General features: G+C 48.0%; 12 protein-coding genes across 12 annotated transcripts; 4 read left to right on the top strand and 8 right to left on the bottom strand.

Moving 5' to 3' along the window:
* Nucleotides 1–169: 169 nt before the first annotated feature.
* Nucleotides 170–1,273, bottom strand: ACHE_30245S (Gfo/Idh/MocA family protein; the record flags this gene model as incomplete). Its single annotated transcript, XM_043276841.1, has 1 exon — nucleotides 170–1,273. One exon carries the CDS (start codon nucleotides 1,271–1,273, stop codon nucleotides 170–172), a length of 1,104 nt encoding a protein of 367 aa, XP_043134780.1.
* Nucleotides 1,274–1,605: 332 nt separating this feature from the next.
* On the top strand, nucleotides 1,606–2,721 carry ACHE_30244A (sugar phosphate isomerase/epimerase family protein; the record flags this gene model as incomplete). The annotated part of the gene is made up of 1 exon (XM_043276840.1): nucleotides 1,606–2,721. One exon carries the CDS (start codon nucleotides 1,606–1,608, stop codon nucleotides 2,719–2,721), a length of 1,116 nt encoding a protein of 371 aa, XP_043134779.1.
* A 496-nt stretch (nucleotides 2,722–3,217) lies between these two features.
* ACHE_30243S (putative ethanolamine kinase) lies at nucleotides 3,218–4,770 on the bottom strand (the record flags this gene model as incomplete). The annotated part of the gene is made up of 5 exons (XM_043276839.1): nucleotides 3,218–3,392; nucleotides 3,450–3,793; nucleotides 3,850–4,310; nucleotides 4,405–4,516; nucleotides 4,588–4,770. 5 exons carry the CDS (start codon nucleotides 4,768–4,770, stop codon nucleotides 3,218–3,220), a joined length of 1,275 nt encoding a protein of 424 aa, XP_043134778.1.
* A 1,218-nt stretch (nucleotides 4,771–5,988) lies between these two features.
* On the bottom strand, nucleotides 5,989–7,094 carry ACHE_30242S (cysteine and histidine-rich domain-containing protein; the record flags this gene model as incomplete). Its single annotated transcript, XM_043276838.1, has 3 exons — nucleotides 5,989–6,301; nucleotides 6,360–6,885; nucleotides 6,989–7,094. 3 exons carry the CDS (start codon nucleotides 7,092–7,094, stop codon nucleotides 5,989–5,991), a joined length of 945 nt encoding a protein of 314 aa, XP_043134777.1.
* Nucleotides 7,095–7,368: 274 nt separating this feature from the next.
* On the top strand, nucleotides 7,369–7,674 carry ACHE_30241A (glutaredoxin family protein; the record flags this gene model as incomplete). The annotated part of the gene is made up of 1 exon (XM_043276837.1): nucleotides 7,369–7,674. One exon carries the CDS (start codon nucleotides 7,369–7,371, stop codon nucleotides 7,672–7,674), a length of 306 nt encoding a protein of 101 aa, XP_043134776.1.
* A 97-nt stretch (nucleotides 7,675–7,771) lies between these two features.
* ACHE_30240S (HpcH/HpaI aldolase family protein) lies at nucleotides 7,772–8,754 on the bottom strand (the record flags this gene model as incomplete). The annotated part of the gene is made up of 5 exons (XM_043276836.1): nucleotides 7,772–7,843; nucleotides 7,899–8,120; nucleotides 8,171–8,400; nucleotides 8,449–8,541; nucleotides 8,598–8,754. 5 exons carry the CDS (start codon nucleotides 8,752–8,754, stop codon nucleotides 7,772–7,774), a joined length of 774 nt encoding a protein of 257 aa, XP_043134775.1.
* A 646-nt stretch (nucleotides 8,755–9,400) lies between these two features.
* Nucleotides 9,401–10,270, top strand: ACHE_30239A (uncharacterized protein; the record flags this gene model as incomplete). Its single annotated transcript, XM_043276835.1, has 1 exon — nucleotides 9,401–10,270. The coding sequence occupies one exon, from the start codon at nucleotides 9,401–9,403 to the stop codon at nucleotides 10,268–10,270; it is 870 nt and encodes a 289-aa protein (XP_043134774.1).
* Nucleotides 10,271–12,208: 1,938 nt separating this feature from the next.
* On the top strand, nucleotides 12,209–12,853 carry ACHE_30238A (uncharacterized protein; the record flags this gene model as incomplete). The annotated part of the gene is made up of 1 exon (XM_043276834.1): nucleotides 12,209–12,853. The coding sequence occupies one exon, from the start codon at nucleotides 12,209–12,211 to the stop codon at nucleotides 12,851–12,853; it is 645 nt and encodes a 214-aa protein (XP_043134773.1).
* Nucleotides 12,854–12,981: 128 nt separating this feature from the next.
* ACHE_30237S (2EXR domain-containing protein) lies at nucleotides 12,982–14,232 on the bottom strand (the record flags this gene model as incomplete). The annotated part of the gene is made up of 1 exon (XM_043276833.1): nucleotides 12,982–14,232. One exon carries the CDS (start codon nucleotides 14,230–14,232, stop codon nucleotides 12,982–12,984), a length of 1,251 nt encoding a protein of 416 aa, XP_043134772.1.
* Nucleotides 14,233–15,893: 1,661 nt separating this feature from the next.
* Nucleotides 15,894–16,706, bottom strand: ACHE_30236S (uncharacterized protein; the record flags this gene model as incomplete). The annotated part of the gene is made up of 1 exon (XM_043276832.1): nucleotides 15,894–16,706. One exon carries the CDS (start codon nucleotides 16,704–16,706, stop codon nucleotides 15,894–15,896), a length of 813 nt encoding a protein of 270 aa, XP_043134771.1.
* A 1,174-nt stretch (nucleotides 16,707–17,880) lies between these two features.
* erg27 lies at nucleotides 17,881–18,996 on the bottom strand (the record flags this gene model as incomplete). The annotated part of the gene is made up of 1 exon (XM_043276830.1): nucleotides 17,881–18,996. One exon carries the CDS (start codon nucleotides 18,994–18,996, stop codon nucleotides 17,881–17,883), a length of 1,116 nt encoding a protein of 371 aa, XP_043134770.1.
* A 3,822-nt stretch (nucleotides 18,997–22,818) lies between these two features.
* On the bottom strand, nucleotides 22,819–25,102 carry ACHE_30234S (crinkler effector domain-containing protein; the record flags this gene model as incomplete). The annotated part of the gene is made up of 5 exons (XM_043276829.1): nucleotides 22,819–22,928; nucleotides 22,991–23,427; nucleotides 23,477–23,784; nucleotides 23,879–24,630; nucleotides 24,691–25,102. 5 exons carry the CDS (start codon nucleotides 25,100–25,102, stop codon nucleotides 22,819–22,821), a joined length of 2,019 nt encoding a protein of 672 aa, XP_043134769.1.
* Nucleotides 25,103–25,661: the final 559 nt, after the last annotated feature.

Below are 25,661 nucleotides of genomic sequence, written 5' to 3'. Positions count from 1 at the left end.
ACTTATGGGTCCTGACAATCTGGGGAGAATGAATCCGGGGTGTTTGCACTGCATAACAGCCTGCATAACAGATGCAGCTGCAGTGTTCGTGCATTCCAGGTGCTATAAGAGTGGAAGAACAGCGCTATGCGTTTCAATTGCTCTGCATTTGATAGAACTATCTACGTAGTTATGTACTAGCTTTAAACAAATCTGTATCTATATCGACTGGCTGCCCAGTCTCCAACGCCTTCCGTGCAGCCTGACACACAATCAACGCCCTCAATCCTTCCGCACCGGAGCAACTCGGCTCTGCGTTGCCCCGAATAACATCCACAAAATGCCCAAGCTGCATGTCAAAAGGCGTAGCATGCGTAACGTCAAAACGCTCAACCGCTAAGGACTGGTTCCAGCTCTTCTCAGCGCGCCCGTCGTAGCTCCAGCGAGACATATCTGGAACACTCAAGGAAGCATTCGATCCAAAGATCCGGTAGAAATCCGAGTCACTCCCCGTCGGGCTTTGCGGGATGAGCGGGTTTTCGCCCGTTCCAGTTTCGAAGTTATGGGGTGAGGGCGTGGCATCGCAGACGACGAATGTGCCCACGACACCTGAGGCAAAACGGAGTGTCAGTGCAGCTCCTTCTTCGGCTTCGTGTGGGGGGTTTGGGCGTTGCGGGAGGGTCTTTTCAGCGTGGACGCGTACTACGGGGCCGAATAGGTAGTGTAGCACGTCGATGTCGTGGACGAGGTTGATGGGAATAACACCACCGGCAAATTGCTTGCGACGCCAGTCGCCGGGTGGTTCGAAATACTGGACTGGCTTAAACAGTGTCCATAGTCCGTTAACGGCGATAACCTGTCCAAGCGACTTGGCGTCAAGGATCTCCTTAGTCTTGAGGACGTAGGGGTTGAATCGCCGATGATGACCGACAAGGAGCTTCAAGTGCGCATTCCCAGGCTTGCGCGCAAACTTCAGTAGTTCCAGACCGGTCTCAATGCTGTCGCTAATGGGCTTCTCGACTAGAACGTGGATCCCATTTTCTAGTAGTTCGCGGGACACCGCGACATGTGTGTGGTTAGGTGTGCAGACAATTGCAGCATCCGGCCTCGGAATGGACTCCAGCATAGACGATATCGACGGGAAATAGATCGTCTGGAGCTGTGACGCGGCAGTCTCGGCGCTGGACGCTGGGTCGACCAGAGCGGCCAGCTCGGTGAACGGATTGGATAGGACGGATTGCGCATGACGGGGGCCGATGAGGCCTGCGCCGACGATAACGATTCTCAACGACATAATAGTATGAACTTTGTGAAATCATTCTACGGTCAATTCCAGATACTCTTCTTCATATGGATCAATTCCGTGGGGAACAGAGGCGATGAACGTTCACCCGGGTAAACGCTGAAAAACCCTTATCCGGCTACTATCACCATGCAAGTCAATGCATATTATTTCCTTTCCCAAACAGTTCTATAATTATCGCTGTCGATATTAAATCAATGTATTCCACTCTCATTCGCAATCCACTCCCTTCATTTTCATCGTGTTGCCATACCCTTGGTCCAAACCAGTGACATCATCCTCGCTAACATCTCGGATCAAGCCAAGTATACAATACAACCAACATGTCCAACCGTCTAGGAATCGCGTCTATGTCCCTAGGGCGTCCCTGGATCCACGACCTCCCCAGCAAGCTCCACCAAGCCGCTGTGCACGGCTACCAAGGCATCGAGCTCTTCTTCGACGACCTGGACTGCCTCGCGCAAACCCGCCACAACGGCTCGCACATCGAAGCAGCGCACCAGACAAAACGACTATGCGATAACCTCAACCTGGAAATTATCTGTCTCCAGCCATTCAGTTTCTACGAGGGTCTGCTAGACCGCGAACAACATGAACAGCTCGTCACCACAAAACTACCACAATGGTTCCAACTCGCCCGCATCCTGGGAACGGATCTCATCCAAGTCCCATCCAACTTCCTCCCCCCAGACTCAACCACCGGCGCACCCAGAACAACAGGCGACAAGGACATAATCGTCACAGACCTGCAACGCATCGCAGACCTAGGCCTCCAACAAAACCCACCCTTCCGCTACGTTTACGAGTCCCTAGCCTGGGCCAACCACATCGACACCTGGGAGAAATGCTGGGACGTCGTGAAGCGCGTCGACAGACCCAATTTCGGAATCTGTTTGGATTCGTTTAACATCGCGGGAAGGATCTATGCGGATCCGGCTTCGCCGACAGGAAAAACACCGAATGCTGATGCGGACATACAGGCTTCTGTGCTGCGTTTGCGGAGTAACAGTAATAAGATTGATCTTGAGAAGGTGTTTTATGTGCAGCTTGTTGATGGGGAGAAGTTGAGTGCGCCGCTTGATGAGAAGCATGAGTTTTTTGTTGCTGGGCAGCCGGCGCGGATGAATTGGTCTCGCAATGCTAGACTCTTCCCGTTTGAAGAGGATAGAGGGGGCTATCTGCCTGTTGCCGATATTGCAAGAGCCATCTTCAATGATTTGGGCTTTAAGGGATGGGTATCGCTGGAGCTTTTCTCGAGGACGTTGGCGGATCCCAGTCCGGAAACTGTTAGAGAACATGCTAGACGGGGACGAGTATCGTGGAATAAGTTGGTGGATGTGGTAGGGTTGAAAGAGCCATGTCCTGCACCTGCCTCTACTGCTTCGTATACGCCTGTTTCTGATTCTTATTCGTCGACGGGATTGCAGCATCGGTTATAATGTCAGAGCATATAGATCTTGTTTTGTATATTGGCATCTCTAGTGTATTTAGTTGGCCACTGCACATGAAATGATATCCTGTCTTACTATATCATTATGCTCTTGCCAGCATCTCAAAGAAAAGGAACGTATATGATATGCCAAATCTATCCCCATGCCAAACAATGACAATGATTGCTATATGTAAGTACATATTTTCCCAAACACCAGTCGTTGAAGACAAGACACAAAACAAATTGAAAAAGACACCAACCCAGTTTCCGCTCCCTAACCCAACAAACACAGACACAAGCAAACTCATACAGAAGATTAATAAGTATTAGGTTTTGTTTTCCTTTCGTCGAGGGACAAATGTTGAAACCCTCGTGCACACACTCATGAGATTAGAAAGCGAAAACGGGCTATGTATGTATATTGATGCAATTTTGCGAAATCGAAAGTAGAAAAGAAGGAAACGGTCGAGTTCGGATTTTTGAGAGAAGGAGAGTCAGGACGATTATGCTTCCTGTGCCCATCGTCGCTCGCGAAGGGGCATTTCTTCGCCTTCTTGGACTCGACTGCCGTCTTGTTCGCGACGCCAGGCGTAGTATTCGCCGAAACGGTTCTCGGCGTAGGAGGCGTAGTCGAAGTCGATTTGCGAGATTTGTGCTTGGATAAGTGCCCAGACGCCCCTACACTAGTTAGCATGTTGGCTCAAAGTAAGATCCAGCTGTTGATGAAGACCATACCAGTACAACCCAGGAATACCACGGAAACGATCCACGTCCTCATACAACCGGTCGACCATCTCTTCATGTGCCGAGTCTGGAATTTCACGGTGGTATCTGTAGCTCTGGATGTACTGGGATAGGAACTGTCGTCGGACGAAACGCGTGGGCACCATGCTGTAGTCGCAGTCATAGCCAGCCCATTCTGCGAAGTGGTTGGCGAGATCGAATGCGGCGGGAGAGGGGTTGGCGTATTCATAGTCAATGAAATGGACTTTCCTGACTTCCTCGTCTGGTCCGGATTCGATCGATTCTTCTGTCGCGATCACGTTGGCGCATAAGAGGTCGCAGTGAGCGAAGACCAACTAGAGGCAGGTTAACCCGGCACATCAAGGAAAGGAAAATGAAGGACACTACGCACACCATCCTCTCCAATGCCCTTTCCGTCATCAAATTCCTTCACGACGCGCTCGAGCTCCGCTTGCAAGCGTTGGCGCCTCGCTTGTTGTTCTTCTGTCGCAGTCGGGAGAACGAGAATCCATTTTTGCAGAACCGTCCACAAGTTGGGTCCCGGGTGTCTTGGTTGGATCAAGGGGCCATTGGTGTCCGGTTTTTCTGAGATCTCTGACTCGATTTCTACTGGGTTCTTCACGATGGGCAGCTCCTTTGTCGCCGGAAACGCAGGTTTACCTTGAATTGGCAGGACCGCATGCCACTGCCCCAGCCTTCTGGCCACACCGCGCCAGATAGGAGGCTGTGCCAGCTCAAGGTGGTTAGCGGGTGTGCCTCGAAGGAATCGGTACAGCAAGCCATTCTGGAATCGGGCGAGTAGCGCAGGGGCAAGACCGCGGCTAGCGAGTAGAGCGTGAGATTTCATTTCTCCTATAGAATCACACGTCTACTCAGTAAAAGTCGCAATGGGCAAAGTTAATCGGGGAAGAGGAAGAGAAAGAGACGAGTCCCTTGCGTGTCATACTTTCGCGGTCTATGATAAGTTCCGTACAGTTACCGTACGCTCTCATGAGTACTGCTTCGTGGTCTATTTGCTCTTCGGTCCATTCCGGTTTGCGATTAATGATTTTGAGCAGCTACATTGCGTTAGTCCTCAAGAGCCCCTTACAGTGTCTGCCCGGGAGACAGTAGTCCAGATAGAACACACAGTATTGGTGATGCCGTCTGTGAATCGCACGAGCTCAATGTTGTTGCCAGGGCCCTCCCAGTCGGGATTCAGGGTCAGGACCAGCCTTAGGGCCGAGGCTTGCGAGTCTGCATGGTTATAGGATTGGGGGATGTATCTTAGGGACGACAGAACATCGTTGCCAGACTCGTATGTCGAACCCATTGTCGGAGTCGGGCAGAGACCGGGGCAAGTCCGGCGGGCAGCTGCAGGCGATGGCTGGCTGAGATGGTAACGGATCTAGACCTAAGAAATTCCACAAGTATCGGTCACTATCAATATCGCAAGACAGCTGTCCAATAATACAGCATCAAGACTCCCGGGGGTAGCAAGCATGATATGGGAAAGCAACCAACCCACCTGCGATCAACAGCCCGTTTGCATGTGACAATCCGCGTCGTTGTATGCTCACCTTACACGTGAATTGAAGCAATTGCAAGGAAACCAGACAAGGACAGGTATATGATAAGAAAACAGAAAAAAGAACACGGCAAAGAAGAGAGGCAGAGGAAGGGGAAAAGGAGAGAGGTCGGATGGTCTCGTGCTCGTGGCCCGTGATTGGAAGCGGAATGGGCCCCTCCTGAGCTTTTCCCCTCATCAACGTCACTGCTGGCTACAAGTACTGATTTCTATATAATTACTGCTACCAGCACGAATATAACTGCGTATAATGATAGAGCGTACTTGCACGTGCAGCTGTCATCTGAAGCACTGCATCTGCCAACGCATTCTCTCTTCCATGTGTTGTCCCCTGAGTGCTTGGGCCACCTTGCCTTAGGCATTCATCACATGCTAACTTAATTAGTCCCAACGTCTTCTCCACCTGAGGCAACAAAGATCACATGACTACATATACCCCAGCCCTAGGCTTACCTGTCTCGGCAATCACTAGCTTTCAAACCCAATCAGGCTAGCGTCCCCCACCTCCGAGAACATACAAAAGGCCGCCATCGCCGCCCAACCTCCATTTTTTTTTTCTTTCCATCTATCTATCATCAGTAGCGGTTTACATTGACCATATGTAAATCCACCGGAGCTCCGTCACAGTACGGCTTGCTGAGGGTTATTCGTCCTCTATGGGTTATCCTCCGTTCCCGGCTTCGCAGAGTCACCGTTGCGTCTTCCTTTTTCCCTATCCAATATATGGCTTAGCTAGGGTTTTTATTCGAAAGGATAGATCCCCATGCGCTTTAGCTGTGGAGGTGGCGTCAAATACCTTTTTCTACAGTGCTTTATGTTGTACTGGTTGCTCTTCTTTGCTTGCTTTTGTTCATATTCGATAGATGTTGATGTCGAGGAATAAAATAACGATCTTGCATATCACAAACTAAATCGTGCTTATCTTATGCCAATCTCATGCCAATCTCAATCGTAATCTCATTATTACACCCGTCCAGCATTGCCAATCTGAATCCTTTCTCCGCTCCATTTATCATCGCTGCGCAGCACCGGCCAGCTCGTGCCGTCCGCCTTGGCCAATGTCAACTCCAACTTCGTACCCAACACCCGGAACTGCGACTTCTCAGGATCAATTGGCGCAAACAATGAGTATGTATCCTTGAATCGCTTGTTGTCGGTAGTCGGGAGGTCAAAGTCGATCGAGTTGCCGGAGAAGTTGACTTTGGCGTGTTCCTTGTCAATTTTCTTCAGGTAAAGCGAAACGTTCACCGATGCGGGAGTTTGGTAGAAATCACTCCTGTAGAAGAACCACCATTAGATATTGAGCCCATCACCATGGAAAAATAGATACTCACCTCACAGTCTCGACTTTCTCCTCCCCAGCCGGCTTCCCCTTCCCAACAAATAAGTGCTTCGTCCGCTCCTGACAACCCTGAATCTTCAAAAATTCATCAAACTCCAACACCCTCTTTTTGCAGCACGACCATCCCTTGCTCCCCTCGTGGAAAATAGGCTGTCCGGGATGGTGCACGCATTTCTCCTCCTCCCGCGGTATCGACGGATCGTAGCCCGCATTGCACGCTTTCCTGCGACAAGTAGCATTCGCGGGGATCTCGAGAGAGGGGTCGTCGTCTTCCGGCTCTTCGGGGACTGGTGTAGCGGGGGCAGGAGGCGTAGGCGCAACGGCCGGGGCGGCAGCTGGTCGCGACGGCTCAGCAGTCACTCGTTGAGGGGCGGGGATCTCAGCAGCGGCATTCTCGGGTGCTGGCTGCGCAGGCTCGACGGGTGTGTCGTCGACCGTTGAGTGCTTGCCGGTGGTGCAGGGTGGGATTGTCAGGAATTCTTCAAAGGTGAGGACGCGGGGTTTGCAGCATTTCCAGCCTGTTTAAAGTGTGCATTCGCGTTAGCCTCACGTCCGATCCGTTGTCGGTTTCCATCTGAGGAATTCTAGAATTCAGTTAGACAGCAAGGTCCTCTCACTTACCCTTCTGCCCCTCGTGGAACACTGGTGGCCCCGGATGGTAAACGCAGTCTTCATCCGCATTGGAGAATTCCTTGCCGCACCCTTTGTGAACACACTTGGATGCCATTCTGACGTGGTGCGAGTGTTCCCTCTATATTCAATAGATAAGGGAAAAGAGAAACTTATACAGAAAATTCGGAATCGTGAGCAAAAGTTGGGAAATTCTGTTTGCTGCTTCAATTATCGCCAATCAATCCCGATCGGGCTTAGTGCGGAGAGCTCGAAGATTCCACCGAGTTGGAGAAAAACAAAAGCACATCTACCAAGAACAGCACCCGATCTGACCCATCCAACCTATTCAACGCAGCTCAACCCGCGCAACAATTTTAACGCCATTAAAAATGTTTGCTACAAGAGCCCTCCTTCAAGCCGCTCGCGTCACCCTCTTCACCCGCGCCGGCTGCGGGCTCTGCGACACGGCCAAACACACCGTCGTCCAACTGAACAAGCGCAAACCCTTCAACTACGAGGAATTGGACATCATGACCCCTGCAAACAAACAATGGAAGGATTTTTACGAGTTCGATGTGCCCGTTCTCCATGTGCAATCCGTTAAAGATCAGCAGATCTCCGATCCGAAGAAGCTGTTCCATCGCTGGACCGAGCAGGAGGTTGAGAATTTGGTCGATGATATGAAGACACAATAATTGATTCCCATACGCATCAATAATACAATATGACATTCTTATTATGCAAGATACTCTATCTGGATATCATTGTCTTTCGACAAATGGAGGGGATCATCTAGGAGCTGGCGGTTTCAAGAGCGTTAGAAAGGAATGTGGGAAGGGCGACAGCGTCAGCAACAACGGAGATCTACAGGAAAAGAATGTTAGCGATATTCCACATGCCACAGTGATGTGTCTCTTACCATGTGGAAGCCCTGGTCCGCGTACTTCTTCGCAGCTGCACCGCCCGCGCAGTAAATACCGACTCTCTTGCCATTGTCCACAGCTGCCTTGTATATCCGGTCAATGGCAGCGCTTAGGTCTTCATGGAATTCTCCCAAGACAGGACGGCCAATGTTGTTTCCTAGATCCCAGGGGCCAATGAACAAGACGTCGATACCGGGGACCTTTGCGATTTCCTCAACCTGATATTGTCAGCTTTCTTGAGCTTTCTGTGAATTGTGACATGCCATACATTCTCAAGAGCCTCCTTGGTCTCAATCTGGACGATCGTGAGAAGCGAGTCGTTGGCGGTTTGGAGGTACTCCGTCGCGGAAACCTTCCCTGTGTTACCCATAGCAAAAGGACTACCGAATCCTCTTCGTCCGACAGGAGGGAATTTAGCGGACTCGACTAGTCTCTGGGCATCATCTGCGGTGTAAAGAAGCGGGACGACAACACCATGCGCTCCTGTGTCCAGAGCTCCTGCTTGCAGTCAGCACCAGCAATCTTCAACAACCTAGAAATACATACGCTTCACCATCCATCCCTCATTAGCGGCAATCCGCACAATTGGACTGGCTCCTTCGGCCGCAATCGCAGCCACGGCCTCGTGCATCTGCCAGTCTGTGCTCTGTTAGCCTCCATCCTCCCTAATCAATTGAAATGAAAGAAAAACATGCCAGCAATATTCCCATGCTCTGTATCAACCAAGATCCAATCATAGCCAGTCCTAGCCATGAACCGCGCATGGTTCGCACCCGGAAGCATCTGCCATGCTCCGAAGGAGAGTCCGCGCTCGGTGCGGAGAGCTTGTTGGAGACGGTTTGCGGCTTGCATTTGTATCACTGGACTGGGCTACACTGTAGTAAAAGAAGTAGAGTGAAGAGAAGAGAAAGAAATAAACACGATGATGAAATAAACATCCCACCTCGCGAAAAGAATACCCCGAGGGGTGATTTTGCGGGGTTCGGCTGCGGCCCGAATGTTGGCCGAGGGGGTTATTGTAGGGCAAATACAAGAGATGTTGCCATATTTTTCTTTTTGCATCGATAGCAAAACTTGAATGAGCCATTGCCTCTTACGCCTAATGGAATGTGCAATTGAACTGTGTGGCAGGAAATAGCTGGGAGGACTTTGCAGTATGACCCGCTCGGAGTCGTCTATACATTGTTCCTAATCGGGAATGTTTGATTCGAGCGGGTCTTTTGTAGAGGCTGGATGCATGATTAGAAAATTAGATTTTGTATTTCCGGAATGGGCATATGGTTGTAGTTGTGCAGTGTATCTTTCTGCATGATCTAGCCTGACGTCATGGCGTCTTGTTCCAGCAGCCTTGGAGTATTTGAATGCAAACACATTCTGCAATGTAAATGACATTGAAGACGATCCCAGTGCTTTACTATAGCTAGGTGACTGGATCATCGCACCATACAAGCATTACACCGGACATTCTCACCAATGCACATATCCGCGCATCACAACTATGCCACCAAACCAAGAACCAGAAGCCGGCTATGAAAAGTGGCTATTCCTCGAATACTTTCCCGACAATACCCTCTGGATCAACAAGCCCACACTAGATGACATTAGAGCTACTACGCAGCTCGAACAGAACAAAACCAGCAGTGCAGCACCCTACATCGTCTCCTCCGATACCTCCCCAAAAACCGTCGAATACATATCCGACAATCCGGAATTCCTAGGGAAACATGTCCGAATTTTCTACAACAGGAAATACCGCAAACTAGTCATCAAGCTCGTACATCACGCCCATGAAGTAGCGCGCAGCCTGATATCCAGAGAAATCGACATTGCAGCAGACCGCATGAGCATCGTCAACGGCCTCGTACCCGATGGCTCAAAGTGTGTCGTATCAGGTCAATATACGAAAGAACCTGCTTCCTCCTGGCGCCCAGCCACACTCCCTCCATCCAGGGACGCAAAATGGCCCTCCTTGGTGGTTGAATGCGGAGACCTAAAATCTATCACCAAACTCCGCATCGAAGCTGAATGGTGGCTCACCAAGTCCCAAGGAGATGTGAAAGTCGCCATTGTACTCATCGTATGGCCAACCTGGTCAGGGATATCACTGGAGAAATGGGTTCCGGATCCCAATGGGAATTCGAATCCTAATGATAGTGCGACTGGTACAGCGAAGTGCATTCAAGAAATTGGGTTGCAGTGTAAAGCAAGAAATACGGCTAGTATAGAGATTAGTGGAGGATCGTTGAGACTTGGATTTGAGGAGGTGTTTTTGAGGACTCCTAGTTCCCCGAGGGAGCGTGATATTATTGTTAGTGAGGAAGCATTGAAGTCGATAATGGGCTTGGTATATGATGAATTTGTTATCTAGGATGTTCTTGTTTTGACGCAGAGAAGTTCTAAGATCTCTCCGATATCCAATGACTCAAAAGTGCCATGAGTAAGAACCCATGTTCATGAAGATCATGATTCCGTTTTAAAGTTCTAATACTTGAGTATTCGTCTACTGTCAGTTGCGTATACACAAGCAGTGAGTCAACTCTAGTCTTGTGGGTGCCTACATGCCATATCTTTCTCTTTCCTATCCATTCTTATTCTACTCTATTATCAGTTAGCTAGTTCCACAACTACCAGTTTCTTACATTGCATAGAATCTCTCACAGCATGTCTGTTCTTAAGCTCCTCAAGCCTCTGGCTGTCTTTGTCAACCAGCCTGAATCCCAACCTTACATCAAATCGATCAAAAACCTGGATGCCATAGGCACCACTAAGACTGAAGAACATCATCACCATCGAAACCATATCCGACCTCGCCCTGAAAACCATTTACAACCAGGAAGACAATAGCATCACCTCAGTTGAGATTTCAATGCCCGAAGAACACCCAACCACAATAGATCCGCACCATTATTCCATAAGAGCCGACTACGGTGCATAATTTATCTGGCGGGAAGTAGACGGCGTCAGACCCGAGAAGAGGTGACCTATCTCGACCCTGATGAATTCTTTGCCTCATTTCCGCCCTCAATGCGTGAGCACTATGATGCCTGGGGAGGCACATTCAACAACTACTTCAAAGCAAGGTTCTGGAATCATTCGGACTTTTATGCTCCGCTTTGACACAGTCCGGAGGAAGAAGTCGCATGGTATGTGGGTGGTTTTCTATTGGGGTGGCGTTTTGCTTCTGATCCTCAGGTTGCGAGTGTGGACTACTTAGAAGGTGGTCGATACAAGCTGGAGCGTGGGAAGGAGTTATTGTTACTCGGATTTTTGGAGCACCAAGCTTATCTCCTAGCAAATTGGAAGTCTAGATGATTGGTTCTACGACTGGGGCATTCAGAGTGTGCTATCGGATCTTTGCTTGTTAGTCAGCTTTTATATCACAATAAACATTTATCTACAGCCAGTTTATGACCACTCCTAACCATTCTCAACACTACTCAAACAGTAAGAGAAACATAACGGAGAGAATAGACTTGTGAAAAGATTCCTGATTGATGAAAAGCGCTATTGGAGATCCCCAGATGAGGAACACAAAGATCTATCTTGGATCAAGCCTAAGGAATATGCCAGGGTCTGCGAGAAGAGAATGAGTCGTATAGAAGGCTGTCTTAATCTTTCATATGCACCAAGAAATCCCTTTAATATTCCGGAACTGCGGGATCTCCTCGACCATCCGGAGAAGCTCCAACGGCCAAAAACGCCTAAGTAGAAAGGAAACCAGAGCCAGAACCAGCAAAAACCGCAAACAAACTGGCCCGGAGAAGACGTAGCTGTCCAAGTCCATCAGGTTTCAAGATTCCAGCTGAGATTATCCTGATGATAATGGAGTACCTCTATGAGTATAGTGATATCTATGCTTTAATTCGTGTGTTTCCCATGTGGAGGTTTATGAATTCGCAGGCAGCCTGGCGAAGGAAATGCGTCAAGAGACTTGTACTGGAGGAACCTTCCACATGTTAATGCACTGGACTGGCGCTAGCTTTACTTTAATATCGATCGTTGTTGCGCAAGTCGCATGGATGGGCATTTCGACGACGTGCGATGGAAAGTTTAAAGCGGATAAAAAAGTCGTTCTTGGGGAAGGTGGCTCAAAAATATAGCTAGTCTACTATAATAAACATCTGAGCCGTTCCAAGTCATTATTGAGTAGCACTCCGTAGAACCCAGCCCGTTGAAGATCTGATAAAGCTGCAGATTTCAATTGCGGGCCGAAAAAGTTTATCTCTGATGAACCAGCCCACCATCCTCAACACCATATCACTCCCACGCCTCTACTCAGTACCCTTGATTGTCCTTACCGATCAAAATGGCCGACAGCCTCAATCCTTTAAGCATTTTCACAACCCATCCCCAATCCCAGCGCTACATAAAAACCACCCGCGACGAAACCGACGCTGACCAAAACGCAACCACCATCATCGAAACAACCTTCGACCTCACTCTGAAAATCACAAAATCTCCCGACGGAACACCGTCATGCATCGAATCCTTCCCATCTACAGAGCAGCCACCATCCAATGAAGCAAAACCGCGCCATTACCGGATTGACCCTGACTACGAGACGGGCTTCATCACGCGGAGCACCAGCGATCTGCAACCCAATGAAGAGCGTGATGTGACAGCAGAGCATGTCCTTAAGACACTTCCTGAGTCGGTGCAGGAGCAGTACAAGGCGTGGGTGGATGCGTATAATGGGAGCTACAAGACGAGGATTAAGGATACGGGTGATGAAGAGGCGAGTGTGTTTTCGACTGCGGAAGAGGACGTTGCGTGGAGTGTGGCTGGATACCTGTTGGTATGGCGTCTTACTTATGCACCTGAGGTTGGGAGTGTTCAATATTATGGGGGTAATTTGCGGTCATTTATCGTGGGTGAGAGGGAGTTGCCTTCTACTGTGGGCTTTCTTAAGGCTGGGGTGGAAATTTTGAAAAGTGGAAAGCCGTCGATGTAATATGTGTACTGCCCAGAGATGAGAAATGTTATTATGTCTATAATGTATTATATGACAGTGTTCTAGTCAGGGTATATACTCGGCTATATACTGTTTCAGGCAAAGATTTTCCTTGTGGGAGTGCGCCGTCAAGACATCCTAGGTAAGTTCAACAACCCAAGCTCAGGCCAATGCTCTGTCATATCCAAAAGCTCCTTCGTGAACGGCCGGAACCATGCCTCCTCCGAAACCGCTTCTGGCGGCAACGTCCCAAACGCATTCATCGGAAACAACCAGAACCCAAAAGCTGGTTTCACGGCTTTCTCGAGATCCTCATTCTTGTACTTTTCATGCAACGAGCCAATCGGGTACTCCGTGACTTGGTTGGTGATGTCGAAATACCGTAGTGCTAGGTTAGCATTCGTTAAGCTGTCGTCAAGGCGCCATTTCCCCGTCCACTCCCAATCTTCTTTTTCTACCCATCTCTTTGCGCTCTCGTGGTCAAAAATAGGGAACTCGCCGCCGGGTGGACTGAAAGTCAGCATGAGTCGATACTTGACGCTGGATGGCGAGATGTCCCATTTCTTCAGTAGTCGTTGCCATTGATGGAGCAAAGCAAGGGGATCGCTCTCCACATATACTCGTTTCAAGTCGTCTGCGATATGGCGGGGATCATGTCGTAAACGCTCAAAGTTTGGTGTCGTCGCCATGATCGGGAAGGAGCGGTTGAACATTGTCTCAGATGTCGGAATCCCGCTCAAGAGACCCAGAACTTGACGTCCCGTGTGCACCTTCTCGACAAAAAAGACCTCTCGCAGCTGGCTGACTGTTCCAACAAAGGCGTCTCTGTGCTCGGCATTGAGGTTTGCTGGCTCTAATAGGTTGAGATCAGTCGCGTTCAGACTGTGCGTGTCCAGCGCGAGGTTGAGCAAACCAACACGGCAAGGATCATGCGTGTGCTTCAGATGGTATATAAAATCCAGCAAAGTATTTTTTGCCAAAATCCCCGGGTATATCCAAAGAAAGTCGTACTCCGGATTGAAATAAAAAGTCCCTGGTTTCATAACCTCTTCGCCCGAAATCCCATGCATCAGCGTGCACGGTATATGAACCCGGTAAAAACTCAATGCTGCCTCTCTTGCTTCGCTATTGACTCGCATTAACTTGCTCATCAACTGATGTCCGTCCACAATGGCGCGATACCGGGTACTTCCTCCATCTTCGTCTACTTGTCTGTCCGTGCGAACCTCGAAACGGACCGTTATGATGCGCGGGTGTTGCAGCGAGTAGTTCCATATTTTCAGGCGCAGTTCGGGTGGTAGGAGAGGGAAGAGAGGGAACCCAGAGTTCTCGTTACTATCTCGAAGGCAATTAAAGAGCTGCAAATGGGGCTGCGACATGTTGAAAGTCAACAGGACCAGAGCACGGTGGATTAGTCGACGTTGTGGGAAGCCCCTCCGTAGTGAGATAGACGATAAAACAGAGGTTCAGCAATCGCCCCAGAATAGCAATTTTGCACAGCAACTGTCATCTCTAAGCTCGTATACCAGTAAGCAGAAATGTGCCTAAAGTAAAGCATAGACAAAGGAGAGTTGAAGCTGTTCCTATTCATTTCGGGCAGTTGAGATATGACGTCAGTCTTCAGCAGCCAAATGTGGCGCTGTGGCTAAGGTAGGATAGCCTTTTTCCTCTTTAGGACAAGGCTGATTTCGGTCAAAATACGGGGCATTTATCAGAAATTCTTTGATAGAGAGAATAGAATAATTAATCAGAGTGTTTCGGTGGCATTGATTTCGAAAACTTTGACTATCTAAGGTCCATTGATGGTATCTTCAAAGATAAAGACCTTTCCCACTTCTCTCTTCTCCTACAGAAACCTTGAAAATGTACAACCTCAAAGACTTCGCACATAGCTATTGTCTCTCCCTGATTTTTCCTCTATCTATGTTTTTCGTCCACAGCCTCGCTTTCCGGCTTTCGTCTTCACGATGCGCCACAAATCACAGCAGTTGCATTGATTGTCTACCACATCTTCATGGTGACTGAAGCATACTACTACGCAGTCCAAATGGGGTCGTCTTGGACAGGCATCCGGCTATTGATACGAGATTGGATGCACTGTGTGTGCTTTCTGGGCGCCGCAGTGGATATTATTACTGATAGTGGGAAGAGAATTATAGACACTGTATGTTCAGTACTATGTCTATACCTCTATACTGAGAACAAGGGCTTACTTTTCCTTTTTTTTAGAAATCCAAACGAGTCCCCTAAGCTTGGAAAGGGAAGACAGTGTATTAACAGATCCGCGCCATGAGTCTTCTCTGCTGTCACGACTTCATCTCATGTTGCTGCACAGATGATTGTCCATTAGAAAACTGGCCAGGCCGGCTGCTCAGTCGAGGACTATGGTTGTTTGATGGAGCTCTGACCCAATCCCAATCGAAGGCCAGCAAAGATGGTCACTTTTTACCTTGTCAGCCTTACTCTGGGAAAGGCTGGAAATATTCATAAGAAGCGTATATGAACCTAAAAATCTGTAGGCGCTACCTTCAAAGATACTTAGAATCTTATCTCAGAATACATGAAAGATCCCGTTTCCAATGATACGGTTTTTGCCTGAAACCCCTATCAAAACAAGAGGCTGGAGATGTGATTACTACATTGAGACTTGATCGAGCTCGGCACAAGATATGTCCGAGAGACGACGACTCAAGTCAGATCAATTTCTTAAAATAAAACAGGCAACTTCATAAAGTCAGTATAATCGATTGATAAAAATATCTTCATGTCTCGACTCGTAACAGCCGTATGATCAACATCGCAGGCAAGACATGTACTCAGCCATAAATATCCGCAACATGTAAAGTTAGTGCAAAGTTAGTCCAGCAAACCAGCAAACCAGCAAATCAAGTCAAATCATCAATCATCAAATCCAGCATGTCCATATATAACATGACAAAAGGCAGAAGTAATGAACAAGAAGCAAATGTAAGTCGTGTACAGTATAATGCAAAGAAAACTCCAAAGCCATGGAAGCCCAATAAGATTGGGTGAATACGAATCAAAACCATATGATTCCCATTACCAAGCCGATCACGATAGCCATACAGCTACCGCGGACTTGTTTGGGATTTCGACAGCTCCCTGCATCCTGCGAGTCGCCGGAGAGGACTGCAGCTGCATTTGCAGAGGGTATTGTTTTGGGTGCGACGGTAGATTCGGACTCGTTGTGTGGCAGTGGTAGCTTTCGTTGGTGAGTATCCGAAGAAAGCGAAACAGGCGGGTGCATTGAAGAATTAGGTAGATGTGTTGAGTCTATAGCGTCATAGGGAAAAAAAAATGTCTTCACTGTATCGTGGACGGTGTGGCAGGCCTGCTGCCATGCACCGCTGAAACGATCGCAAAACTGTAGTCTAGGAGCTGTATCGGTTTTGTTGGTCATCAAGGTCGTATAATTATTGTCATATACCATTGGTTCAAAAGAGTCGTCACGTAAAGGATGTAACGGAGAGGACGAAACGACGGAAAGGTTCGAAGAAGGATGCAACAGCGTTGTCTCGACTGGGAACACGCTTCGGGTAGAAAAAGACGGCAGCAGTTGACGGTCATCTAACTGTTGGATGAAGGCTGTGAAAGCGCGAACACTTCGAATAAGGGTCGAAGCATTTTTCCACGGATACACCGTGGGGGCATCGTTTGGCAAAACAGACGCAGTCTCAAACGAGCTTGGGACCGCAGCAGGACGCGGGCGAGGTAGAGAATCACCACACAACCACGGCCAACACTGACCGCTGGTTGCCCGGACTCTCAAACGAGTATCAACCGAGCCATCCTTGACGATTCGCGAAAAATCTGCACCAACTGCTATTACCATCAGCAACTGCCGGCGGCATACCGTTGACGCAACGTATTGCAATACTCACGTCGGACCTCATTCCGATGAATCCCAACATACCACCCATCCTTCCAATTAGAACCCCAATCCCATGATAACGACGGCACCAAGCTAAGCAGTGAAAAGACAACAAGCGCCAAAAACGGAATTGCACCTGGCTTTTCCAGCCCCGACCACATCGTCCACGCGCCGGGCGGACTATGACCCGGACTAGACTGCGTCCACTCAACAAAAAACACGCACTCAACTGGTATAGGATCTGAATTCGGATTTAGGCTCACAATCGGCTTCGGAGTACTCGGGAAGGCACAAGGATAACGGCAACCTCATTGCCAGGATGTCGGGAGAAGTAGAAGATTATTATTAGTGACGGTAAACGAAGATGTAAAGCTATGTCTATTGAACGGTAACGAGGTCAACGAGAACTGCAAGCTGCAAGCAAGTAAGAATCCAGTCGCAGGGCAGGCGCAAAATGGGCGAACTTCACAGGGCGCCCAGCTCGTCTAAAAGTGGGTGTGATTTTTCTGTCCCAGCAACCCGTTGACGATCAGCACGAAACCGGATGAGCAGCCGCTGGCGGTGGAGAGGAAGAACAACGAGGGAAAAGAGAACCAGATCCAGGTATCGCCGTTGTAGTATGTATATAAAAGATCGGGATGATCCCCGAAAAAGCGATTGCCTTGCAATGAGCGTCGATGACGACGTCGAATGTCACTTTTTGCCGGCGCAAAGAAAAAATAGAGGACAAATGACGTAAGGACCCTGTCGCCCCTCTGTGGGATGCGACCGCCAAAAGGGTCTGCTATCGCGTTATATGCAGCATATAATAAGAATTGAGAGGAATATGGAGGGACAATGAGGCATATAGAATAAGTATTAATAGCAAGGGTCTCTATGAGAGAATGATAATAATAAACAAGGCACTGCACGTCGAAGTTTGACTCGTGCCCCGACGATCGCACGTCGCTTACCATACGGTACTGTAAGTCACCGAGAATCGATCAAGATATGTATTTGTATAGCAACAGAGAGTAATTATATAGAAAGCGATGCAGAGATCAATAATTATTCATAGTATGACAAACAACTCATCCGCCCATGTTCCTGTACACTTCATGGTTCCTATACAGAGTAACCCCATAATACAACTCTATCATAAACGATTCGTCATCGTCGCTGGTGTCTCGGACTTAGGCGACACCATTGTCGTAGTTGTTGTAGCCGTAGTCGTCGTAGCCGTGCCCCTCCTCGTTTGCGAAGTTTCACTCCCCTCACTCCTAGATTTGTCTCCACGCGGGGTTCCTGTCTGGGTGGTGCTGCCGCCGCTACTGCTTGTTTTGCCGCCGCGCTTGACCATCCGCCCTAGAACCCTGACAATCTCGGCGGCATCTTCGAAGCTCTCATCGTCCATACCTTCCCGGGCATTGTATACATCGGCAATTGCCTGCTTTGCTAGCCGTCGGCAGGCGGTGGGGTCATGCAAACAGTCGTGGATGTAGGCGGCATATTCGAGCTTGACGGACAGTCGCAGGGGATGGGATCCCGGTAGCATTCGTTCCGCTAACGTGGCGGCATGGTTGAAACAGGCCGTGGCAGTTGTAGTATAATCCTGCAACGGAAGAAGAAACGATGCTGCCGGTTTAGGCGGTTGAACAGGCGCAAGACCCGGAGGATGCTGGGTGACTCTTCCTGCCGATAGACGTTCCCAGCGAGATGCCAGTTCTACTGGTACGGGTAGTATCTCTGGTTTTGATTTGAAAGAAAGCCTTGTCCCTGGCTCCTGAGACAGTACCCCGGATCCTGTGCCACTTATCGTAGCACCATTTGCCGGGAGACCGATGATACCGGGGGAGTGAACAGCCGGTTGATTGTGGAACAAAACAAAAATATGATAAAACGAAGCTCGGAGTTTATGCGCCAGGACCTTCAACTCCACATACGCTTCGACCATTGGAAGAACAAACTCTTCCAGAATTAAGAGACCTTCGCGCGAAAGCCATATGATGTGATGGTACATCTGAAGGGATCTCGTTTCTCGAGTCGGATCTAAACGTCGCAGTCGTCGTGCACGAAGAAGCTTCTTGGAAAGCATCACTGACAGACCCAGCACCTTGTACAGCATCGCAGACAGGAACGGATCTTCCAGCCCTGTGGAAGCCGCGAAGGCCCCAAGGGCCTTCTGATCAACTTCATGCGACGCCATCCACACGTCCAACCATTCACAGTCGTCGAAGTCCAAGGGAAGCTTGTCCTCGTCGATGTCAGCCATGGTTGCGGTTACACTGTTCAATGGAAACAAATTGGGTATCAATCTCGGAAAATAAAGAAAACAGTGTAACAGGAACGCCCGCTATAAGAAGACAGAACTCAAGGATGCTTTATTTGCACCGGATAGGCCGATGATGATAAATAAAGGAAAAGTGAAACGGAAGGATGTTATGATCATCTTACCTTGCTTTCGCGCGCGCAAACGCTCAATACAAAATGTAGTTCCCCAGATGCGCTTAAACGCTGTGGCTTTCCATACTCATGCCAAGCACCAGCTTCGGGAACTTTCTCAGCCAGTCGATACCCAAAGTCAGCGCCAAAATAGACTCCGACTTTGGCCCAAAGGAATACTAGTTCCCGTCGCACCCTTTTCTTCTGCGTTTGTTCTTGTTGCGATTGTATGCCTTTTTTTGCTTGTCGCGGGGGAAGGGTTGAGGTAAGCAGGTGATGCGCCGAGTACCAATTCAGACCGCTCGGAAGTCGCGCAAATGAAAATTGATAAGTCAGGTCCGGCGATTGCAATCCTCGGAGGCGAACTTGTTGTACAAAACAGACCAAGACAAAGAGGCTATCTTGGGGGGGGAGATAAAAGAAATATGAGGTGCTGATTCCACCCCGCAGAATAGACAAGAAATCCCGTTTATTTGCACGCCGGTGATCTGGAGCACTCGGGCGTTTTTGTAGGGCTCCTGACTCAATTATGGATTAATGTATCGTTGCGAATGACCGAGAAGAAAAAAAGAAGATTCTTTCACCCGCACACAGCAAAAGGCGCGAGCAAACAGCACTAGCAATGCAAGGTACGGAAAAAGATGCAATTGGCGATGGTAAATAGAAGCTCGTGGCCAGAAAGCAGACAGTCTCGTGACATTGTGTGTTTACAATAGTCGTCTGCTGTTTCTGTCTTTTTTTTTTTTTTTTTGCCTGGGTTTGCCAACACACCGCTGACAATTGTGAGTATGAGCAACGGACAGGAGCTGCCCTGTGTTCGTCTCAATAACCCGAGTCAGTCCAATTGCAGGCCGGGGGGGTAGTGCTCCGTGCCAAACGGGGATTAAACAATAACAACGACCCCCAATTGATAGCAAAAGAAAAAAGAGGGCCTTTAATAATATCGGTAATAACGAGCAGCGCCACTAAGGCATTGATCCATTGATCACTGACGTTGTCTCCGAACCACCGGCCATTGAAATGGGCAGCGAGAAATGATGCAAGGAATAATCAAGCCATCTGCACGGCTTCTTTCCTGATACGATACTCGTGGCCCAAGCCTCGGCGGATATTAAGCAGTCAACAGAATAATATCCTGCACTCCATGCATATATGGTGCTAATTAAAGCAGTTCCGTACTTCGTAACTCCAGACGAATTGATTTTACCCATCCGCTCGCTATCCGAGACACCATCATGTCAATACTATCTCGGTTCCAATCCAGACTAAACTGAGATGAGGCGGGGGGCCTCTTTATTCCACTAATCAATGCAGCGAATGCTTCCGGAGAGGGGCGGCACAGCTTCGATACGTGTCAAAATCCAAGCAGTTCGACTCCTGCTCCTTCCCTGCAGCTTTACATCCGGCCGGAACAACGCGGTATCTGTAGATGCACAGTGTGGATCGCCCAGCCACTCGGTCGCAGGACGTACTCCGGATACAACTCAGGCTCCGTACCCCGTACTCCATGGCTGATGCAGTCAGCGTATCTGCAGCGCTCCATCATGCCATTGAGCTTGATTCAGACCGTTTCTCTCTGCTTCTTTCTGTGTATGGAGTTATTCTCGACTAAGCGGGCGGGCGGGTGAACCCTCGAGCGGGAGACCCGCGCGGTTCGTAGCGCGCATCCTGACTCGAGCGCACTGACAGTTGGCAGAGGCTCTGCCAGCGTGGCGGGATTGATCATGGGAGAACGTACTCGTGATTATGGCTAAAGAAGAAGGCAATGAAGTATTCTTTCTTGCCATTTTCAGATAGAAAAATGACCCGTTTCTAGAAACTGACACGCTATGACTGATGCAAAACGAGGAAAAAGTTCTGGCAGTATCTCACCGCCGTCTTGACCTCCAATGCTTTGCGTCGCATCCGAATCGGGTAACTCTCGAGATGCTGTGAAGTTATGATGCGAAATCCATACGTACTTGTTTTTCTAGACAGCTCGAAGGCATTCCCTTTCCGTTTTAGCGCTCACCCCTCGCCACTTTTTGCTCACTGTGCAGACCTGAGCATGCCCTGAGCAGCCTGAGCTGATCAATGAGTAGGGGACTGAGCAGAGGGTGAGTAGCCTGACTAAGATAGCCTCAATAAAACGCACCACGCTAGAGTTTCATCTGAGTCCATTTTGCTTCATAGCGCTTTTGGCCACCACCCCTTCGACCCCCCTCAACAAAGCGAATAGCACCATCAATGGAACAGGAAATTGAGGCCATCATTCCTTCTGCTCCACTTCTTACCATGCCAGCTTCTCCCCAGAGATAGTGGGGTAAACTAAGCTCCCATGAAGATTCAATTCGCTCTAGAGACTACCCTATGTCTGGGGAGCGTGCTTCTAGCTCTCAAGAGCAGGATTGGCTGTCTTATGATCCTGTTCAGCACTCCTAGGAGTTGTTACAGACCTCAACGTATTAATCTCACGTGATGATATGGAGAGTCAAGGCAGAAACTATTGGATAATAGTTGATGAAGGAAACGCAGGAGGAACAGGGATCGAATTGGCCGAACCAGCGGATATGTCACGTGATCCTTCATCAGATCCGAACATAGCAACAGGTATGATCGGATATGATGACAATCATACCCAGCATAGCAGAGGGACATGATGGCTATGAAGGAGGAAACATATATAAGGACGCTCATTCATGTACTTAGCTTAGTTCTTCGCGATCAATCTAGTTAATCAAGCATTGGTTACCTTCTAGTTTCTGACTCGTCCGCACTTAACCAACAACCCAGTATACGTACTCGGTTGACCTTGTTTCTCTATTCGTTACCTTTACCGTTTCTATTTGTTGATTATCTTACGGAGCCTGGAGGGGGCGATATACCCATCAACGCATACGACTTATCGAACCGGACCCGGAGGGGCATTGAGCATACGATATCTTGGGAGACACTTAAGGTAAGTGTCCAGTCTCGAAATACAACTAACTAGAACCCTAGGTACGATACGAGAGAAACCAGGTTGTGACAGGAGTCTGAAGAAATCCCAGGAGCAAGCAAGATAGAACCAATTGTCACAAAGGCTTACTGCTTAGGATGACAACAGTAAATGATCCCTACTGACATTGTAAAAGTGTTCTTGCCCATCAGCCAAACGTAGCATCATATCCCTTCCATGCAACGGTGCTTTGTCTGTGGTCTCATACTATTCATATACTTACTATTCATTGTAAGTCTGTGATCAGTCATTATTCTTTTCTTTTCTATTTGTGTCGAGTTATAAGTACTGTATCACTAATCCATTCCCTCTCAGATCTTGCAAAAAACATTATTGCAACAAGTCTTGGCCAGAATCCAGATACAAGTCCATAAGTCTACCTTCCCATTCATCAACTTGCTTCTGACTCTAAGAGTATTGCCTTTTTTGTCACGAGCTTGGTCTGGTAGATAAAATGAGATAGTATTCTTAATCTAAGCTAGGTAGCCATAAGACGAGAATATCAGCCCTGGAGAGGAAAGAAAAGGAGAAGCCATGGGGGCAAGGCAAAGGAAACCGGGTGAATCCATCTGATTGCTTGCTAGTCAAGAAGTTGGCTACAGCTAACAAAGATACCACAGAAAAAAAAACAAAGGCAAGTAAACAGTATAATAGCCATATCATCCCTGCTTCTTGTCAATTCTTTAGATGCACAGACATCATAAGACTTTGCTGATGGTTATACAGCTGCAGTACAGAATAATCATTGATAAACACAGCATGCCACAGCCTAGGCTCAGTGAACTCTATTAAGTTGTTAGTGGAATGAAATCAGAGCCACTGAATTGGACACTTAGTCAAAACATACCATTTGTTGGCAAAGAAGTTGCACAGTCAATTATGATCCAATCCTTGACCATTTTCTCCTTCAGCCAGGGATGATATTTTCCACCCTCCTTGAATCGAGAGATATGTTCATTGACTTGGATATGATTTCTCAGCAATTCGACCGCCCATTTCTTTTCTGGAATATAGAAATCCACTCGACCATCCCTGGTTCTTGACCATTCAGTGGATATCGGTACACCTTGCCCTGCTGTATGGACAAATCCCCTGTAAAACTCAGCTTGATACTGTGCTTCCACGGGTCTGGGTTGTGATGCAGTTGACATCTTTTTGCCCTCAGCTGAGTGCCTTAAGTTCATGATGGAGAATTTGCTGAGGATTTCTTCACATAATTTTGGTAGTGAGTCGAATCTGGCAGGCAACAGCTGTGACATTGTGCCAATTGAATATTCAATGTATCTAAGATGGTCAGAACAGAAGAACAATAGGGGCTTGTGAGAAGAATTACTTTTCATGTAAGCGCGATGGCAGAACTGCAATATTGTCACCATCCAAAGCTACCCTGTGAATCCAACCATTCTGATAACAGAACCTGATGTCTGCATCATTGATATCAAATGGAATACTCCCTTCCTCTGTAATTGTGTTCAATATTTTCAAAATCTTGCTTGTGCACCTCTTTATATGAGGGAAAGAGTGATCGACTGACTCTCTACTAAGCTTGTCAAAGACTGTGGCGGTGTCCTCCAGGAACCAGATGACATGGTCTTCTGTCAAGGTTCTAATGGTCTCATACTTAATGTCATGGCGATAGTTCTAAAACTGTTAGTTTCTTTGCTCCTCAGATAGAACTTCTCAACATGTTCCAATATGGTGAGGTTAAAAAAAAAAAGAGATCTTTGGCACGTACCTGGAAAAGTACATTGACTATGGATTCCACTGCTCCTGGATGACCGTTTGATAATGCAAATATGTAGTCCTGGGCACTTTCATCGAAAGTGAACCTTTCTGGATATTTGTATGTAAGTAATCGTGAAACAACATCCTTGAACTCTTCTTTGTCATAAAATAGACCAATAGGTGGTGAGCGTGACTGGTTTTGTGGTGTTAATGAGATACGTTGTTTGTCAAAAAGGGTGACTGGGGTGAAGAATGTTTGATCTGGGCCGGTTCTCGGGCTGCCATAAGAGCAGAAAAGACACAGTCGAAAATTATATAAACAGGTAAGACTTCGTCTTTCTTTGATGATTGTGTTCCAGAGTGCAGTATCATTGTAGGTCACCTGTGCCTCATCCACGAGAATCACAGTGTCTGATGTCAAAACCCAAGAGAGGTCCTGTTCTGATTGTGATGAAGTCATGGTTAAACCAGTGGTTGGGACACCTTGTAGTTCCTTATTCCTTTTTTTGACAAGCTCAATAAAACTTTCCCAAGGGTCCCCGGAATCAAGCTCTTCCCATTTCTTGATTAAGAAAACCATTCTTCCCTCTTTGCGATAGTAGTCTCTCAAAAGTTCTGAGAGACATGTTTTGCCACTGGCTGGAGTTCCACGCACATGGACTATGTTCACATCATCCAAAATGGCTGCAAGTTTGGACACTGTACGCTCTCGAGGGCATATCAACTTATTCTCTGTGATATACTGTATCCGAGGTATATTTGCTGTAATGTGTAATTGTTAACTCAGGCATGAAAAGATCATTGGGAATGAGATACTCTCACCACTTTGTGATTCAGAGCGCTTCCGTTTCCGTGTAGTGGCACCTCCGCTCACAACAACAACAATATCCACATCTGGATCCTTGCTTTCAGGGAAGAGTGATGTAATCATTCGGCGTGGATTTAGGAATTCACCATTTTTCACATCAAACTCCTCTTCATAATCGAGTTGCACAACAGGGCTGTAGAGCTTGAGCTCACTGTAGTCGGTTAGAGTATCTTCAAAGCGTGCTGGTAAACGATCCCAGATCTTCTTTTTGAGAGTGTCAATATCATCTTGGTCTGCAGCACACTCTATAGGAAATGACTGCTGAAGATCATGGGATAAAGTGCACCATAACTTGCGAGTACGCGGTCGAGACATTGTCAAAGACTGGATTGGGTTGAGCACCCAGCTGGTGATGGCGGCGGTCATTGTAAGACAAGGACTAGAAGTGCACTTGCCTGACGAGAACAAGGACTGCACCTGCCTGATGAGAACAAGAGTTGCACCTGCCTAATAAGGGCGAGAAATGCACCTGCCTGACAAACAATACTGTAAGAGGTTGCTGACAGCCTTGTTACACAGAGAGGCAAGTGATATGTGTCAGTTTTCCATCCAGGATTATTTTACATCAGTTGAGAAAGAATTTTGCAGGGAATAGAATGTAGTGAGATGAGAGATGGTCATTATGATCATTAGAGATGGATGCTAAGACCTGCCGCCAAGGAATGTGAGCATGTGATATTAGTGTGTTGATTGGTTGATGTCGGAATCCATAGCTCGGAGGTGGACTATCTAAATTGCCGATTGTTTTTGTATTAGTCAGCTTGCCCTCATAAACTGCCAGATAGGAGCTGTGGACATAGCTCACCCGAGGTGCGCGAACAACCCAAGCGAGGTACACCTCGAGCACGTGACGCCAAGACCGTTTATTAAGCAGGAACGGCCCAAGCGAGATATTTCGTTAGGTATTGTATTGAATCGAAACTTA

This window comes from Aspergillus chevalieri, chromosome 3 (genome assembly GCF_016861735.1).
Source record: "Aspergillus chevalieri M1 DNA, chromosome 3, nearly complete sequence".
In the NCBI taxonomy this organism is placed as follows: domain Eukaryota; kingdom Fungi; phylum Ascomycota; class Eurotiomycetes; order Eurotiales; family Aspergillaceae; genus Aspergillus; species Aspergillus chevalieri.
This window is presented reverse-complemented; position numbering and strand designations above follow the sequence as displayed.